General features: G+C 41.7%; 1 protein-coding gene across 1 annotated transcript in view; it reads left to right on the top strand.

Moving 5' to 3' along the window:
* The first annotated feature begins 1,810 nt into the window (after positions 1–1,810).
* PPP1R1A (protein phosphatase 1 regulatory inhibitor subunit 1A) overlaps positions 1,811–20,101 on the top strand; it is a 117,655-nt gene continuing 99,364 nt past the window's right edge. The window contains exon 1 of the mRNA XM_058167945.1: positions 1,811–2,044. Within this exon, the coding sequence (XP_058023928.1) occupies positions 1,964–2,044 (81 nt within the window). The 5' untranslated portion in view covers positions 1,811–1,963. The remainder of the gene's footprint in view (positions 2,045–20,101) is intronic.

The raw sequence follows: 20,101 nt of genomic DNA, 5'->3' as shown, positions 1-20,101 counted from the left end.
AGGACATTGATAAGTTTATTGACATTATTGTAACTGTATTGCCTTTCATATTTACGATAGGGCTTAAAGGCTTCAAGGTTTAGTGCCTGACCCCATGTCCTAATGAAATTACTTTCTGAAGCCTACACGGTACACCTGCTGATCTATTGCTTTGGCAGCCTTGGTAGCTGGGAGACAAGAGATCAGAAACAGATTCCAAACCACATTCTCTGCACCATCGCACTGTTCTTGATATATGTGCACCTGTCACTTGATGGTTGCAACATCCTGTCTTTTGGTAATGCTAGTCACAACTGCAATAGCAGCAAAGTTGTACAGACTGTAACTTCCCTGTGTTCCCCTGGAAAATTTAAATCCCAACACGCTAGTTCCTGCAGGTGCGTTGTTCCAATATGTTCTCTTCACTGCAGCATTCAATGTAAACAGAGTTTGTCTATCTATCCCAAATACAGAGCCTTTCAATAGGCCTGATGCATATATAAAGTGTAATGAAGATGAGGATTCTTATGCTCGTCTAAAAACAGTAAGTTTCATCCTGGTTCTTGTTTCGGTTTGCGAAGCTGCTTTTTCTGTGTGTTCAACGATGATAATGAGTAACCTTCCTCAACCTGTTGTCCTCCTCTAATATGTCAATGCTGGCACTTTGGGGGTTCTAAAACAATTTGGACCCCATGTTAAGCTACAACTTCCATTATTCCCAGATTGCATTACCATTATAGGATGGTGGGATAGGAATATAGTTCTGCTAAATGTCAGATTGTGGAAGGAATTTCCAATGCCTTCCTTCTTCCTTCTCTAGTATTTATTTAGACATAGGTACCTGTGTATGAGGCAACTCCGCAGATTCTGCTTTAATTTACATTCTAAACCATAAAGACGAAAACTGTATCCACCCATTTCCAGCCCTACACCCTGCACCAGCAGTTGCCTCAGTTAAACAGCACTTTTGCCTGAAAAATCTCATTGGAAAAAGAGTTTTTGCTGCGATCTTAACCATTAGCAGGAAAGGGGCGGGGGGAGGATCCAGATCGTCGTTGCTGCTTCGGTTGGTTCTCAGCTACTATTGCCCAGTTCAGGGTATTGCTGATCTAAAGATCTAACGTCGTCATTTGCCACCCTTCTCGCTGCTTCGCTTAGCTAGTCATATGTGCCAACTTGCTATATTGCAAAAAAGAAAAAGGAAGGGGGGGGGAAGCTACGAAGCACACGGTCAAGTCCGTATTTTGCTTAGTCAGGGGTGGAACAAGGGAAGGATTTGGACCGATGGCGCGGAGGAATCTGGCGTTTCCTAAGGGAGCGTGGCTCAGGGACGAATCGGCAAAGGAAAGCTTGAGAGATCGGGCGTTATCAGAAGGCAGATCCCGCTAAGTAACTGAGATTGGGTTTAAAAAAAAACAACAAAGCACACGGAGGCTCAGAGCATTTCGTTTACAACTGCAACCCCATCCGGTATGCGGCGATTCCGGAGTAAAGCCTCTCTGATTTCAGCGAGGCTTACTCTTAGGTAAATAAATATAGGTCGCAGAGACGCAAAGCAGGTGTAAAGCTTCGGAGGCCCGAGGTCGGGCGCGTCCGCGGCTTTTCTGTCGGCGCTCGTCTTTGTGAGGGCATCGCTCCACATCTCGGCTCCCTCAGAGCTACCCACGAGCGCGCCCCTCCCTTCGTCCCGTCCCCACCTCCCCCACCGCCCCGCGCGGTGCTCTGTGTGTGTCTATGCGCGCGCGCGCGTCTGTGCGCGCGCGCCCGCTTGTCTGGCAGGGAGGGGCGGGCGGGCATCCTGAGCGACCAATCGCAGCGCCGTTCGCGGGGAAGGAGGGTTGCGAGCGCCCTGGGTGGGAAAGCGAGCGGCGGGGCGCCCGCAGACCGGACGGGCTAAGGGAAGAGCGAGCAAAGGTATAGATATTATCGAGCGCGGCTGGGTGAGCGCCATCGATTTTTTTTTCCCCGGGACGACGGAGCCGGCATGGAACCCAACAGTCCCCGTAAGATCCAATTTACTGTCCCGTTGCTGGAGCCTCATCTCGACCCGGAGGCAGCGGAGCAGGTTGGTTAGCTACGTTCGGGAGTGCCTACTTTTTTTGGGGGGGGGGAATATCCTCCCCTTCCTCCCCCCCCCCTTTCTCCCCAATGACAAGTTAAACGAAAAGTAAACCTCAACCTGAGGTCAACCTTGACTCGGATCTGTTTTCTAGGCGGGCTTTCTAATCTCGGGACATCGTCCTGAAGTAGTCGTTTAACGCCCGGTCCCCCTAAAAACACGCGTTTCCCCATGTATTTCCAATGAGATTCGGTGCTAGGGAAGCGTGCTAAGGGACAGACGCTTGGGCACATGCGGAACATCATCATATCATCCCCGGGAGAACTGTTGTATCGCCAGATTTAAAGTATCTGTACTCCTAGCGTGTGTGATCTCTGGCGGATTTCCAGAAGGTCCGTTTTGGGTTTAGAATAGAATAGAATAGATTTTTTTTTTTATTGGCCAAGTGTGATTGGACACACAAGGAATTTGTCTTGGTGCATATGCTCTCAGTGTACATAAAAGAAAAGATACCTTCATCAAGGCACAACACTTACAACACTTAATGATAGTCATAGGGTACAAATTTAACACTTACTGATGTTTAGCACGTGGGTTGCCTCCAAATCTGCTAGTTTCCCCCCAAAAGCAGATTCTGTTACAATAGCCTCTTTCTCGTTGTGCTTCCCAACTACTAGCTTAGAGAATATTGCTGACTTAGAGAATACTGCTGAAATGTTGTACCTTGATGAACGTATCTTTTCTTTTATGTACACTGAGAGCATATGCACCAAGACAAATTCCTTGTGTGTCCAATCACACTTGGCCAATAAAAAAATTCTATTCTATTCTTTCATACTGGAGGTGACATTGCCATCTTGGTTAGGATCAATGATTGAGAGGCAGGCTTAAGCTTTGCGGTGATGGGACCATCTTTTGGGTATAAGTCTTTCTCCAGCTGCAGTTTTCCCTGGCATTTTATCCAGGTTAAGCTGTTTCTCCCTATTCTGATGCTTCCTTTCCTTACGCTCACCCAAATGCTCAAGCATGGCAGCATGACAGATTTCACCTGTTTCAATTAGTGGTAACTCAGATATTTCTGGATTCACACAATTGTCAATTAACTAAACCACTCCTTAAAATTAACCAAGGTTCAACGGGAGGCTTGGTTAAAGACAAAGCTGGCCAAAATAGACTAGATCATGGATTGCTGTTGGGACCCCTGTATGGTTGGTACAAGTATGTGCCTTTGGGAAATTGGAGCGCACCGTAGACAGCCCTGATATATTAGGATTAGGTTTTGCCAACACTGTAAGCAGGGAATAGCTAGCCAAAGGAGTTCCTTCTGGGTTGCCGGAGGAAGGGAGATGGTCTGATCACCGTGGCATGTTATGGGGTTGGGGGCTGTCAAATGCAGCAGACTGCTTCCATTTGATCAGAAGAGCTCAACTGGGGTTTATTTGGAGAAATACATTGTTCTGTGTCTCTAGCCAAACTCCCCTCTTCTACACAGTTACTGCAAGTGTTCAGAATTCTGAGCTCCCACTGTTTGTGGCCCAGAACTGTCACTGCTTTTTAATTTAATTGACCTCTTGCTTTCCCTGGCTCCTCCTCTACTACTACTTTCCATAGTACCATCCTCTGGAAAGAGAGAAAGTAGTCATGCCCATATTCCTGCTGTGAGGAGCTTCCCCTGCAGATGAAGCTACTCCTTATAAATCCAAGCTGCCTTTTTCTTCTTCTTGATTTACTGATACTCTTGTCTCCTGTTGGAAGCTCTTTAAGGGAACTAGAGTTGTCTTCCCTAATCCCTTCCCCATTTCCTTTTCATTATGTTTCATATTGATTGCTTTAGCTTTGTTGCAATTTCATTATTAGGTTCTAATGAGCTTGATGTTGTTGCTTAGCTTCAAAATGGATTCACAGGAAGCCATATGGGAATAGTTGGGAGGGGAAAAAAATAACCCAGGGTCTCTCCAATGCAGTGGTGGGTTGCCCCCTGGTTCGGACCGGTTCTGTAGAACTGTTATTAAAACCGGTGGCAGGCTCCGCCCACTGACCCAAACGTCATCAAAATGCTTCTGTGCATGCGCGCGGGCACGATGCAAAGCGGTAGTAAAGGTAAGTAGAACCCACCCCTGCTCCAATGGTGTTCATAATCTGCAGCCTTCCCAGTTCTTCTGCCCTGCTCTCCAGCTCTTGGGATAAATAGTAAAGTTATTTTTTTAAACTGCAGTGCTTTTTCTTTTAGCTCATTGATCCACTTCAGTGGATAGAACTTGCTATCCTACACTGGGCATGCGCCTCCTCTGAGCAACAGTCACCTTAATGGATTAAGTCATCTTTAGGAACCCCAATCTATTCTGAACCTCCACATCACTTCAAGCAATAGCAGTCATTGGAGGAAGGCAGGGAAACCTAATTGCTCACGTTAGCCTGAGCCTGCATTTGGAACCACAAGCTGTTGCTGATATATTAATTCTGTCTTCTAAGCTTTAAAACAAAAAAAGGAGTTAAAATCTCCTTTGAGTTGAGCTTGACCTTTTATAACCTCATAAATACGTCCCTGCTGTTTTCTTCATAACAGTAAGGAAATTATTTGCCCTTACTTTCTTCGGGGCATGTTAAAAAAAAAACTGGCCTAGCCTGCAGCTGTGGATTTCCTGCATAGGAACTGACTGTACACTCGGTCCAGACAAGATGGAGAGTCAGCTGTGGCAGGTTTCTCCATCTTTTCACTTCACCAGCTTTCTTGCACAGGCAGTCCCTGTCAACAAGGGACCGCTCAGAGACTTGTTTCTTTCTGGGAAGTATCCCTGAGGAGAGTTTTTGCGAGAAGCTAATAAAAGCTGACCTTTAGAACAAAAGAGACCAAAAATCTCCTCAGTGTTTTCATCTACAGATAGAAGAAATCAAAGTCTTAAAGTAAGCCTGCTTTGGATTCTTCTACCTGAAGAAATCAAGACTGCCCTGGCAAAGGCCAGTGGCTTCTTTCATCAGAGAACAGAAAATTCTAAATTCTGTCCTTAATTTTGAGTACAGTTAAAAGAGTTGGATGTTGGGAGTTGTATTTCAAGAAAATTTAGTTGGCCTTCTTCCAGCGTAGACAGTCCTGGGCTTAGATTTTTTGATTTAGCTAAATCCAGGTTCAAGTGACTCTGCTGCTTTTCCAAAAGCTTAGTTCCTCCCCAGGTTACCTTCTTCTTTTTTTCTTTCCTTGAGTGAACATCTTGGTTTTCTGGGTCACCATGATTCTTTACTGGTCCCACAGCCTGCAGTTGCCCCCGGTGAGAATTAAAAAGACATACCTTTTAAGAGGTGTGGTGATTTGGCTAAGATGGACTGGTTTAGCTTTGGATGAGAGCAAGAGTAAGTGGGAAGCATTTGTTGGAAATGAAGGATTGGTTTATTTATTTATTATTTAGATTTTTAGATTTTATTATTTAGATTTTAGGTTTAGGCATCCTTGCCCCACATTCTGATTTTCTATCATTTTGATTACTTGGAACTTGGTGACTCATAGCTGTGAATATGTGAATTGACTATATTGAGAAATGAGGGGTCCTTGGTGGTCTCTGAGCTTGTTTGTTTTCTTGCAGATGTTCCATTACCCTAACTTCATCAGTGCTGAGCTACAGATACTCAGTGCTTTCAATCCTGAGCTACAGATATTCTCCTTCGTAGGTATATTGAGAAACTTTGGGCCTTAAGTGACACATGCTTTATATTAGGTGTAGGCAAGTAGCACAATCTTCAAAGGTAAATGTACGGTGGGGTGAGATAAGTATCAACCTGCACAGGGTTGAATATAACTGGAGTCTTGAGGGGAGAGAGAGAAAGAGTGAGAGTGGGTGGGAGGCAGGAGGGAGGGAAGGAGGTAGGAGAGAGAAAAACTGTCTACTTTACGGTTACACACTCTAATTCTTCAAGCAATGAATGGAAAACGTAATGTGGCTACAATTAGAGGGAGAAATAGGGTTATAAATTTCATTACCCCCATCCCACCCACCCCATAATTCAACACTAGTTACCCAAAGCACAAGCAGAGCCTCTCATTCTGTCTCTGATTGGTCTGTTATTGATCTGCTGGCCATATTGCTCGGTGTATGCTGGATTTTGCTTTTTGCCTTTTATCCCCTGGAATTGAACTAACTTTCTTGATTTGCCTCTTTCTATGGAACAGCATGGGTGGTCTCGATTTGAAGCAGATGAAGTACAGTATGTAGTGTTTTAATTTTAGTTTTAGTTTAGTTTAGTGAAAAGTTTTGCTTTTCACTGAGCCAGCAGAAGTATCGTAGCTTGGATATTGTGGCTTTGTCGAAGTTTCTTCCAAGAGGTATTGGAGTTGTCAGCAACCTGGGTATATATTAAACTGTTATGGAAAGCCAGCACTATTTTAAAATATTGGAAAAAGGGATGCTGAGTGAATCATCTTTGAAGTATTTCTTAGAATGAATCAATTGTTTGTTTTGAATGTCATCAACTTCAAGCAATTCAGCTAGGGCTCCTTCTCTTCTTCTGGTTCTTGGCACTTTTTATTAGAGATTTCAGGAATTGAACTCATATGTTTCTGGAATTGGGATTAGAGTTCTATCAAGGTTTCTGGGGCAGCATGTCAAGCTACAATGAGCATGGCAAAGACTGAAGAACCAGTGAGTTACCCAGTTCTTTAAAAAGAGAGGACAGAAGACCACCCACATATGTTCCTGAAGGCTGTTCTTTGCAAGGAAATTGCATGATATAGGTTCCCCAGGTTCCCCTGAGTGATGAAGACATCAGTCATCATCACAAACATGACACAGCCTTTTAAAAGATACAAAGTTTGCTAACCCTAATTTCTAATCGCTTTTGGAAATTTATCTACCTTAAACTATTAGAGAACTTCAAAATGACAAGCTTGAAAAGCCACCTAGTAAGACTTATCTTATTTCTGAACAAAGGAAAAATTAACTGTAAGTTTAGGAACTGAAAGATTTTTTAAGAAAATGGCAAAAAGCTAAATAAGATTTTAAACTGAGAAAATTATAAACAAGTTAAGATTCCAAACAAATTTGAAACACTGAAACTTTTAATATAAAATTTTGAAGCTAATAAAATAGCTTTTCATGGTAACCAAAATAATTTTTGTCTACTGTAAGTCACAACATAAATTATAGACTTCATCATTTAAATTGGCCACTAATGGGGACTAAAGATTCCAGGCAAAAAGAAAAAAAAGTGTACACCTACTTTTGATTTTGATCAGTATTGGAATGTACAAAACGATACAACACTTTACAATATTTGAAATATTAAGGAATGGGGTCAGAAATCAGTAACTACAAAATCAACAATATCAGTAACAAGGTCTGTTTCCATGGATAGACTAGATAGAAGTTAATGAAGAAATGACAAATATGAAACAAATTTTGTTTAATGCAAAAATAGTAGAATCAGAAATATTGGATTTTAAAAAGTGTGGAATACATAACAGAAGTCATTTAAAATCGAAATACAAGTGACAGGCCTGGATAAGGGTTTTTTGCTGGAAGAAACTGACTCAAGTTTTAAAACTTAAAGGGGAAAGGGTGATGACCTAATGCCTTTTTATTGGATTTATAAAGGAGGCTTGTTAAAAGCCTCCATCAAAGAAACCTATGGGGTGGAACAAAGAAATAGTGAAGAAAGAACATATCCTATGACAATATTTAAATAAAGATTAAGATTTTTCAGAAATAAAAGGAAGAAATATAAAGTTGGTTTGTTTGATTAAAGTTAAAATAAGACATGATTTTTTTAAATTCTGGCAACCTTTTATGGACTTTTTGCTGGCACCAGATTAAAAAGTTTATATCTTATGGATTTCTTTATCAGCAAGGAATAGGTTATGACAGACCTGGGCATTTTAGAGCCCAAGGGCCACATCTGGCTCACGGGCTGTCCCACTCCAGACCACAGCATTGGCAGCATAAGTGCTTGAGTGGTGGCAGTGTCAGGGACAGGACATTGGTGTGGGGTTGGCAGAGGGGATGGGCTGGCATCCCTAGAGGAGGTGACACCAAGGTAGCATTGGGCAGGGCAGCAAGGGCAGCCCTCCATAATGGTCCCAGTTGCTCATGTGACTCCTTGGTAAAATTAATTGCCCACCCCTGGGTTATGGGTTGAATAGATATCCTTATCCAGGCATGTCACTTTATATCAACCTTGGTGGCACAGTGGTTAAAATGCAGTATCACAGGCTAAGTCTGCATTCCATTGCCAGGAATTCTATCCTGACCAACTCAAAGTTAACTCGGCCCTCCATCCTTCCAAGGTCACTAAAATGAGGACCCAGATTGTTGGGGGCAATATGCTGACTATGAAAACCACCTAGAGAGGGCTGTAAAGCACTATGAAGCAGTATATAAGTCTTAGTGCTCTTGCTATTGTTATCTGTTTGTAACTTTAAAGAGAGTGTGAAGAGCTACAAACTTATTTATACAAGTTGTGATGAAGATTGGAAGTTATATATAGATATAGATATAGATACAGATATATTATATATATATATATATATATATATGTTTTCTGAGGTTTTCACGGGTGTTTGTATGTAGGTCTTTGGTTGTTCGGGTTTTCTCCCGTGTAAAATTGGAAGTGTCTTGGCGACGTTTCGACGAAGTCTCATTCGTCATCTTCAGGCTTCAAAGCCAAACAACAGCTATGCAGCTCACCAGCTCAAATCCCTCTGCAACACAGACTAAACTGAGCACAATCAAGCCCCCACCCAAACAGGACACACCCCCAGCCAATCAGAGCACAAAAAAACCCCCAGCCAATCAGAGCACAGCCAAACTCCCACCCAATCAGTTCAAACCCCCACTAGCAGTTAAAAGGAAGAAACAGCTGCTATTACACATTGCTCCCAGAAGCACGAAGCTGAAGCTTAGATATATATATTTATATTCTTACTGTTTCCTCTTTTTTCCCCTTTTTCTTCTTTGTGCTTTATACTCTTTTTATTTTCCTACCTTGAATTGACTTTAGGCAATTTACAAAATTAGATGAACAACAAGATGGCATATAATAATCTCACCATATCTAACCATTGTCGATATATTCCCTAAATCTAGAATCATTTCTGATTTGTGACATAGACATTCAAACCTAATTATTTTTCCTTGAAAATTCTTTGAAATAGCTAGTAAATAAGTATGTACAAGCTTCTTGTAAAGCTTCTTGGAATCAGAATGTTCATAAGAAAGATTCTCACGCAGAATACTGATTTCTGAGTTCTCATTCCCAATGGTGGGAAGTCCTTATATAATATTTTGGCTAGCATAGATTGGTTGATCAGATTCTGTTTGGAGCAGGTTATTTGATCTTTATTATTGGCAGTTTTCAGACATCTGAGCTAGTGCAAAGACCTTGCATACAAGTACACTCCGTTGGATCTAATACTCCTGAATTTTCAGTGAGTGTACAAGAGACTCAACATTTTAGGCAAGAAAAACAAAATGTACAGATACAGTATATGTGGTACCCTGCTCAATAGTAGTACCTGTGAGAGGGATCTTGGAGTCCTAGTGGACAACCATTTAGATATGAACCAGCAGTATGCAGCAGCTGCCAAAAAAGCCAACACAGTTCTAGGCTGCATAAACAGAGGGATAGAATCAAGATCACATGAAGTGTTAATACCACTTTATAATGCCTTGGTAAGACCACACTTGGAATACTGCATTCAGTTTTGGTCGCCACAATGTAAAAAATATGTTGAGACTCCAGAAAGAGTGAAGAGAAGAGCAACAAAGATGATTAGAGATCTGGAGGCTAAAACATATGAAGAACAGTTGCAGGAACTGGGTATGTCTAGTTTAATAAAAAGGACTGGGGAGACATGATAGCAGTGTTCCAATATCTCAGGGGTTGCCACAAAGAAGAGGAAGTCAAGCTATTCTCCAAAGCACCTGAGGGCAGGACAAGACGCAATGGATGGAAACTAATCAAAGAGAGAAGCAACTTAGAACTAAGGAGAAATTTCCTGACAGTGAGAACAATTAATCAGTGGAACAACTTGCCTCCAGAAGTTATGAATGCTCCAACACTGGAAGTTTTTAAGAAGATATTGGATAACCATTTGTCTGAAGTGGTGTAGGGTTTCCTGCCTGAGCAGGGGGTTGGACTAGAAGACCTCCAAGGTCCCTTCCAACTATTCTATTCTATTCTATTCTATTCTATTCTATTCTATTCTATTCTATTCTATTCTATTCTACTCTACTCTACTCTACTCTACTCTACTCTACTCTACTCTACTCTACACTACTCTACTTTCCAGGTTAGACAAATCAAGCTTCCAATTATTGGTTCTCATCTGATCCCAGAACCAATGTATCTGAATTGGATGAAAAGAAATCAGTGTGCTTATATATCAAGGGCATTAGGTTTAAAGGATGAGCCCCTTTTAGAACAGTATCCATTTTTACGTGGCCTCGCTCACCTTAGTCTTCTAGCACCACTTCTTGGAAATGGTCTTCCAGGCAGAAACAGAACTGCTGTGTCATGATGGTCTTGAAACTTATCTCAGAAACATAGTTGGCATAAACACTTCCGTAAGAGAATTAAACGTTTCAAAGACTAAATGATTGCATTTCCTCTGCTCTTGTTTGGCACAGAACACGGTGCCACCAGGTGTTTGTGGACTGTTATTCTCAGACTCTGAATAATGGGAATGGGAATCCCAGCATACCTGGATCGCATTAGATTGCCTAACCCTTGTCATCTCACAATGAACAGGATACTTTCTGGGACAGAAACCAGATGAGAGATGTGCATTTATATGTATATATGTAAATAAATTAATATTAGACTTGTATGTATAAAGGATACATTGAAATAAGGGAGAAAAATGGACAAGTAAGAAATGTTTAACCGTTGCGAAATTGTTGGAAAGAAACTATTGTTTAAAGATTCTTTTTAATGGTATTCATTTATTTAAAAAATCTATATGGCCATGTGACTCACGATGACTCTGGGCCTATAGAAGTAATACCCCAAACATAAAACCCAATAAACCTCCAGCTCTCTGGTGAAAACCATCAAACAGACCACCTGATGGACACTATAACACCCTGGAGCCATGTCTCCAGGACCTTGCAAAATCTTATCTCTGCAGGGATGGTGTTCCAGAGAGAAGGCCCTTTATCTTGGTCCTTAAGAAAGGGAACCTGTAACATGCCCTGTCTCCTCACTCTGGTGGGTTAGGTAGATGTATTTCAATTGGAATAGAGCTGGAATGGGCCTTGGAGGTCTTCTAGTCCAACCCCTTGCTCAAGCAGGAGGCCTCATACCAGTGATGGCTAACCTTTGTGCCGTTGCATGCCAAAAGCGGGGATCGCAAGGGGGGGTGTCGCATGTGCCCATGCCCATAATTCAAGCCCCCCCGCCCTCGTGCATGCGTGCGTGACCCCCCCCCTGCGCTCCCTGACGCATGCGCACACAACCCTCCTGCGCCCCATTTTGGGCCTAGCAGGCCTACCTGAAGCCTCCAGAGGGCAAAAACGGCCTCCCCCACCCCCACCGGAGGCCCTCCAGAGGCCGAAAATGCCCTCCCAGAGCCGCTGCGTAAGCGCTATACTTACCTGGCATCCAAAATGGGTTGCATGGAGACTCCTGGGAGGGGAGGAGTGGTGTGGGCGGGGCCAGCCAAAAATTAGCTGGCCGGCACGTGCATGCACGCTGGAGCTGAACTAGGGTAACAGTTCATGTGTCCACAGATATGGCTCCACGTGCCACCTGTGACACGCGTGCCATAGGTTCTCCATCACGGCCCTATACCACTTCAGACAGGTGTCTGCCCAGTCTTTTCCTAAAACCCTCCACGATGAAGCACCTACAATTTCTGAAGGCAAGTTTTTAAAATATATAAATATATATAAAGGAGATTCAAGAAAATGAGGAAACAGAATATTATATAGTGTGGGAGAAATGGTATGAATGGCTAGAGGAGAGAGATAAAAGGCAAGGAAAGATCAAATAAGGAAGATATAGAAATAGAAATGTAACAACAAATAAGAGGAATATTTATATATGTAAATAAATTAATATTAGACTTGTATGTATAAAGGATACATTGAAATAAAGGAGAAAAATGAACAAGTAAGAAATGTTTAACAGTTGCGAAAATGTTGGAAAGAAACTATTGTTTAAAGATTCTTTTTTGTTTTTTTGAAAAATATTTGATAAAAATTATAATACTCTAGAAATATATATATATATTTCTAGAGTATTATAGTAAGTTGTATACTAGGGATATGATTGATGATATAGAGATAGAAAGATATTTACAACAACAAAATATTTGTGAGCTTACAGAAAATCAAAGAGAAGAACTGAATCAATTAATTACTTCAGAGGAAATTTTGTTAGCAATTAAGCAACTTAAAATTGGTAAAGCACCAGGTACAGATGGCTTAACAGCTGTTTATTATAAAAATTTACAAAATGAGATGGTTGAACCACTTAAAGAGTTATTTAATAAAATTCAAATGGGAGGAGATGTTCCCCCTTCATGGAGGACAGCCTTTATTTCGCTAATACCGAAGGAAGATCGAGATGGTATTAAAGCAGAGAATTATAGGCCTATATCACTTTTAAATACTGATTATAAGATATTTGCCAAGATACTTGCTAATAGATTAATGCCAGTGATGAATCAAATAATTCATAATGATCAGTCAGGATTTATTAAGGGTAGGCAGATGAGATATAATGTGAGGCAAATTGTAAATTTACTTGAATATTTGGAAAGAAACAACCAAATCTCAGCGGCTTTTTTTTGTGGATGCTGAAAAAGCTTTTGATAGATTGGACTGGCAGTTTCTGTTTAAAGTAATAGAAAAAATGCAATTTGGGGATTATTTTATCCACGCAATTAAGGCAATATATCAGAAGCAAACAGCACAAATAATAGTAAATGGTGGGTTAACAGAAACTTTTAAAATTGGGAAAGGGACGAGACAGGGATGTCCCCTGTCTCCATTACTTTTTATTTTAACTTTAGAAATTCTTTTGAATAAAATACGTAGCTCCGATCAAATAAAGGGAATTAGAGTTAAACATCAAGATTACAGATTAAGAGCTTTCGCAGATGACTTGGTTGTTACTGTATCTCAACCAACATACTCAGCTACTGGTTTAAAAGATATAATTGGTCAGTATGGTAAACTTTGCGCACGCGCACTCGTCAGGGCCGTAAACAGGAAGAGGAGCTGCCCAGGGAGCATGCGCACGACGGATAAGGTATTTCAAGTTTTCGGTGCGTGCATGCGCGTTGGCCAGCAAGTCTTCCAGTTACTGCTGTGCATGTGCATGCATACATGCTGATCAGCTGGTTGGCGCACATGCTCACACTGAAAAATGGAAGATCAGCTCTTTTGGTTTCCGGCACTGCCACATGCACAAAGGCTAGCTGATCATCACGTGCGCATGCGTGCCAGAAACCTGGAAGAGGAACGGGCAACGCCATGCATGCCAGGCATCATGGCTCCACATGCCACTTTGGGTACACATGCCATAGGTTCACCATCACAGGTATAGGGTTTCCTGCTAGAGCAGGGGTCAGACTAAAAGATCTCCAAGGTCCCTTCCAACTCTGTTATTCTGTAGGAAGCTTTTTGTAATCTTGCTCTATATAATAACAACAACAACAACAACAGCAACAGAGTTGGAAGGGATCTTGGAGGTCTTCTAGTCCAGCACATCTGGGAGATAACAGAATTCCTTCTTTTCATTAAACTAGGCATACCCAGTTCCTGCAACCGTTCTTCATATGTTTTAGCCTCCAGTCCCCTAATCATCTTTGTTGCTCTTCTCTGCACTCTTTCTAGAGTCTCAACATCTTTTTTACATCGTGGCGACCAAAACTGAATGCAATATTCCAAGTGTGGCCTTACCAAGGCATTATAAAGTGGTATTAACACTTCACGTGATCTTGATTCTATCCCTCTGTTTATGCAGCCCAGAACTGTGTTGGCTTTTTTGGCAGCTGCTGCACACTGCTGGCTCATATCTAAATGGTTGTCCACTAGGACTCCAAGATCCCTCTCACAGTTACTACTATTGAGCAAGGTACCACATATACAGTACCTGTGCATTTTGTTTTTTTGGCCTAAATGTAGAACCTTACTTTTTTCACTGTTGAATTTCATTTTGTTAGATAGCGCCCAATGTTCAAGTCTGTCAAGATCCTTCTGTATCTTGAGCCTATCTTCTGGAGTGTTGGCTATTCCTGCCAGCTTGGTGTCATCTGCAAATTTGATGAGTTCCCCATCTATCCCCTTGTTCAAGTCATTGATGAAGATGTTGAAGGGTACTGGGCCCAAAACAGAGCCTTGGGGTACTCCACTGCATACTTCCCTCCATGTGGATGTAGTTCCATTGAGGGCTACACGTTGAGTGCGATTGGTCAGCCAGTTGCGAATCCATCTGGTGGTGGTGCTGTCTAACTCACATTTTCTACTTTATCAAATGCTTTACTACTAACAATTTATAGCATTTTCTAGAGTCTCAACATCTTTTTTACATCGTGGCGACCAAAACTGAATGCAATATTCCAAGTGTGGCCTAACCAAGGCATTATAAAGTGGTATTAACACCTCACATGATCTTGATTCTATCCCTCTGTTTATGCAGCCCAGAACTGTGTTGGCTTTTTTGGCAGCTGCTGCACACTGCTGGCTTATATCTAAATGGTTGTCCACTAGGACTCCAAGATCCCTCTCACAGGTACTACTATTGAGCAAGATACCACATATACAGTACCTGTGCATTTTGTTTTTTTGGCCTAAATGTAGAACCTTACTTTTTTCACTGTTGAATTTCATTTTGTTAGATAGCGCCGAATGTTTTAGTCTCTCAAGATCCTTCTGTATCTTGAGCCTTTCTTCTGGAGTGTTGGCTATTCCTGACAGCTTGGTGTCATCTGCAAATTTGATGAGTTGCCCATCTATCCCCTCGTCCAAGTCATTGGTGAAGATGTTGAAGAGTACTGGGCCCAAAACAGAGCCTTGGGGTACTCCACTGCATACTTCCCTCCATGTGGATGTAGTTCCATTGAGGGCTACACATTGAGTGCGGTTGGTCAGCCAGTTGCGAATCCATCTGGTGGTGGTGCTGTCTAACTAACATTTTTCTACTTCATCTAGTAGTAGGTTATGGTCTACTTTATCTAGTAGTAGGTTATGGTCTACTTTATCTAGTAGTAGGTTATGGTCTACTTTATCAAATGCTTTACTACTAACAATTTATAGCATTTTCTAGAGTCTCAACATCTTTTTACATCGTGGCGACCAAAACTGAATGCAATATTCCAAGTGTGGCCTAACCAAGGCATTATAAAGTGGTATTAACACCTCACATGATCTTGATTCTATCCCTCTGTTTATGCAGCCCAGAACTGTGTTGGCTTATTTGGCAGCTGCTGCACACTGCTGGCTTATATCTAAATGGTTATCCAACATTTTCTTAAAAATTTCCAGTGTTGGAGCATTTACAACTTCTGCAGGCAAGTTGTTTCACTGATTAATTGTTCTAACTGTCAGGAAATTTCTCCTTAGTTCTAAATTGCATCTCTCCTTGATGAGTTTCCACCCATTGCTTCTTGTTCTACCCCAAGGTGCTTTGGAGAATAGTTTGACTCCCTCTTCTTTGTGGCAACCCCTGAGATATTGGAACACTGCTATCATGTCTCCCCTAGTCCTTCTTTTCATTAAACTAGGCATACCCAGTTCCTGCAACCGTTCTTCATATGTTTTAGCCTCCAGTCCCCTAATCATCTTTGTTGCTCTTCTCTGCATTCTTTCTAGAGTTTCAACATCTTTTTTACATCGTGGCGACCAAAACTGAATGCAATATTCCAAGTGTGGCCTAACCAAGGCATTATAAAGTGGTATTAACACCTCACATGATCTTGATTCTATCCCTCTGTTTATGCAGCCCAGAACTGTGTTGGCTTATTTGGCAGCTGCTGCACACTGCTGGCTTATATCTAAATGGTTGTCCACTAGGACTCCAAGATCCCTCTCACAGTTACTACTATTGAGCAAGATACCACATATACAGTACCTGTGCATTTTGTTTTTTTGGTCTAAATGTAGAACCTTACTTTTTTCACTGTTGAATTTCATTTTGTTAGATAGCGCCCAATGTTCTAGTCTCTCAAGATCCCTTCTGTATCTTGAGCCTATCTTCTGGAGTGTTGGCTATTCCTGCCAGCTTGGTGTCATCTGCAAATTTGATGAGTTGCCCATCTATCCCCTTGTTCAAGTCATTGATGAAGATGTTGAAGGGTACTGGGCCCAAAACAGAGCCTTGGGGTACTCCACTGCATACTTCCCTCCATGTGGATGTAGTTCCATTGAGGGCTACACGTTGAGTGCGATTGGTCAGCCAGTTGCGAATCCATCTGGTGGTGGTGCTGTCTAACTCACATTTTTCTACTTCATCTAGTAGTAGGTTATGGTCTACTTTATCAAATGCTTTACTACTAACAATTTATAGCATTTTCTAGAGTCATCCCATCATCACTGTGTCAAAATAATAGTAATGAGGACAGGGCAATGCTGTATTTACCATGCTGTAAATTTCAGAAAAGGATTCCTTGGTAAGTGTATCTCCTAGGGGTTGAATAGTGAAAACTATGCCATTTATTTACCCATTGAGTGAAATGGTGTCATAGGATATGGCTCAAGGCTGTTAATAGATACAATAAATTGAGAGATCTGAGCTCTTCCTCTCAACAGAACAAGTTAGTCACACCAGATTAAATCTTGCCACTTTCAGTAAAGCAGATAAAGTTTGAACCTGATTATCTTGTAAATATTTTGAGTGTTTTATATTCAGCCATAAATGACTCTTTTGTTGAATCTTCTCCTTGCCACACCTGCTCCCACAGATTCATACAACAACACTCACTTCTGCAAATTACCTACTCTATATAGCACAGTAACCATAATACATCAGGTACCTCAGTGCCAAGATTAAACCTGCCCATCTGGTAAGTATCTCCCTCCTTAAGAAGAGTTTCCAATCACCCCTAATGAAAATTAGGTTCAAGTGCTCTCAATGATAGTCTTTTCAATAGGAACTGTGGTGGCACAGTGATTAGAATGCAACATTGCAGGTTAAGTCAATTCACTGCCAGGAGTTCGATTCTCACCAGCTTCCAGCTGGTTGACTCAGCCTTCCAGCCTTTGGTAAAATGAGGACCCAGATTGTTTGGGGCAATATGTTGACTCTGTAAACTGCTTAAAGAGGGCTGTAAAGCACGGCGAAGCGGTATTGGCCCCGATGGAGAGGGTGCGCAACTTAGGCGTCCTCCTGGATGAACAGCTGTCTCTAGAAGATCATTTGACGGCCGTCTCCAGGAGAGCGTTCTACCAGGTTCGCCTGGTGCGCCAGTTGCGCCCCTTTCTGGACCGGGAGGCCCTATGCACGGTCACCACGCCTCGTGACGCCTCGCCTGGATTACTGCAACGCTCTCTACATGGGGCTTCCTTGAAGGGCATCCGGAGGCTACAGTTAGTCCAGAATGCGGCTGCGCGGGTGATAGATGGAGCCCTCGTGGCTCGCGATAACACCATCCTGCGCAGGCTGCACTGGCTACCTGTGGCCTTCCGGTGCGCTTCAAGGTTTTGGTGACCACCTTTAAAGCGCTCCATGGCATAGGGCCGGGTTATCTACGGGACCGCCTGCTGCGACCAGATACCTCTCACCGACCCGTGCGCTCTCACAGAGAGGGACTCCTCAGGGTGCCGTCAGCTAGGCAGTGTCGTCTGGCGATGCCCAGGGGAAGGGCCTTCTCTGTGGGGGCTCCCGCCCTCTGGAACGAACTCCCCCCAGGACTCCGTCAACTTCCGGATCTTCGAACCTTCCGTCGCGAGCTCAAGACACATTTATTCATCTGTGCAGGACTGGCTTAGATTTTAAATTTAGAGGGGTTTTAAATTGATTTTAATATTTATATTTCTATTTTTAATAATTGGGCATTAGAATAAGTTTTTTTAATGATGATTTTAATTTGTATATTGATGTTTTTACATGCCTGTAAACCGCCCTGAGTCCTTTGGGAGATAGGGCGGTATATAAGTTTGAATAATAAATAAATAAATAAATAAATATAAGTTTTAAGTGCTTTCGCTACTGCTTTTCTGTTGTGGCCTCACACTTTAGTGCTCTCCAGTGCTGGGAGATCGCAGACCCCTCTTCCTCACAATAGTCCTAATTCATTAAGTTTTTAACACTAATTATTAACCAGAAGTGTCCATCTTGAAGGAGGTTTGCAGGTTATTTTGTACTGTTTTATATTTTTAGTCTGTTATAATTCACTTAGGGTCTTCTGAATGGGTCAGGCTATAAAAATAGCTTCTATGGGTGCTTGTAGAGATCATTTAGGAAAAGACTGAATTTTAAATGCTGCCAGATTGTCACTTCTGGGGCTCCAATGCCAGTATTCTCTTTGATTCCCACGCAAAACACAATTTCCTGACAGTCTCTCAGTCAGCAATATCCTTAGGTAGTGTCTTTCTGTGTAACCATAGATAATATAATATGTGGTTTCTTGAACAATACCCAGTGTGGAAACATTATCTTTTTGATCTACGTATCTACATTGCTCTTCTCCTGCTCCATATAAATCTGATCAAATCTTGAAGGGCATTTCAGAAGAATTATTCTGCAAATAAAATGGTGCCAGACAGAGGAAAGTTTCCTGTAAAATCCCAGCCCTTTTTCTTTATTACGATCTTTGACCAGCCTTTGCAATGAAAAAGTTACCATAAAAAAAAAGTACGAGTTTAACACAAGAATTTGTTATTGGGAAAGGAGGGAAAATATGGCAATAAAACAATGAATGTAATTAAATGTTTTGTGCAGTTGTATAAGTTGTTGAAGATATTTGGCCACCTGGTATGTGAGTATGGGGTTAGCATACCTAAAAAAATAATAAACATAAAATTTATCTGTAAGGCCCTTGTGTTTGGATGATTGGGCTAATCAGCTCCATAATAAGGCATCATTTAAAAGGCACTATCATTTAAAAGTTCACAATTGAGAGTTTCTATCCGCCTGCATTCACAAAAGCAAAGTCTCTGCAAATAAGGAGTCCCATCTTCCCATCAGTAGAGTTGATGGGTTGTCATCAAAGTGGTATCTGGAAAAGATCCATCTATATTTGCTTAAGATTAAATTGTATAGATACCCCTCACTAGAGAGCTTGTGATTGTCTAACATTTGGTGGTAGAATTCAGGGGCACTGGTGATATCATTTTGACAATCAGTGTCCCTGTTTCTCACTTTTATTATTGATTTGGCCTTCTCCAGGGTTAATTGGCCTAAATATTCAGGAGAGAAGCCAAAACTGCAAATATAGATGCTATATAGATACGGTGCCATGAGACAGCAGCGGAGGCATCGGGCCTGTGGTTCCAGAGCCAGAAAAACCTTGGTTATAGCCCTTCCCAAACTTGCTGCTGAATACTAGTATTTAACATAACAGAATTAAAAATGTGGGAAAGCAATCATGTTCACTGTACTTCATTAATGCAGTTTTAATCACAGTTACACTGTAATGAAATAAAAACCAATTTAGCTTTTGTGATGGCTGCATTCCTTTCCTTGTGGCCTATGCTACATTCAGTGAATAAGTGAAAATCCTCTCCCTGCTTCCTGCCCCCCCCCGGCAAAAAAGGTTGTACAGGCCTGCTTTCCTCATAAAAAAAATCATAGTTTAGGCCATTGAACTCTGGGAGTCCAATCTTTAGTTCCATGGAGGAATCCAAATTAAAGCATTCTTGGTAAATAGCAATCTAACCTCTCCTAGTAAAACCTGACACCTCCTTCATTCACCAATTCCACTGATGAACTGCTCTTTTGGTTAAGAAGGTCGCAGTTGAAGTTGATGACTTCACTCCATTATTCAACATCTTATCCTGAGGGATGACAGAATAACAGTCTTAACCTTTTTCAATTTACATCCTTTTAAGTATTTGAAGGGTGTGGATATACCTACACATACATATCACACACTGTAGGAACCATGGAGATGACCTTGAAGTAACTATCCAGAAA

This window comes from Ahaetulla prasina, chromosome 2 (genome assembly GCF_028640845.1).
Source record: "Ahaetulla prasina isolate Xishuangbanna chromosome 2, ASM2864084v1, whole genome shotgun sequence".
NCBI classification, from domain to species: Eukaryota; Metazoa; Chordata; class Lepidosauria; order Squamata; family Colubridae; genus Ahaetulla; species Ahaetulla prasina.
Note: the sequence above shows the minus strand (reverse complement) of the source record. Positions and strands in the feature narration are given on the sequence as shown.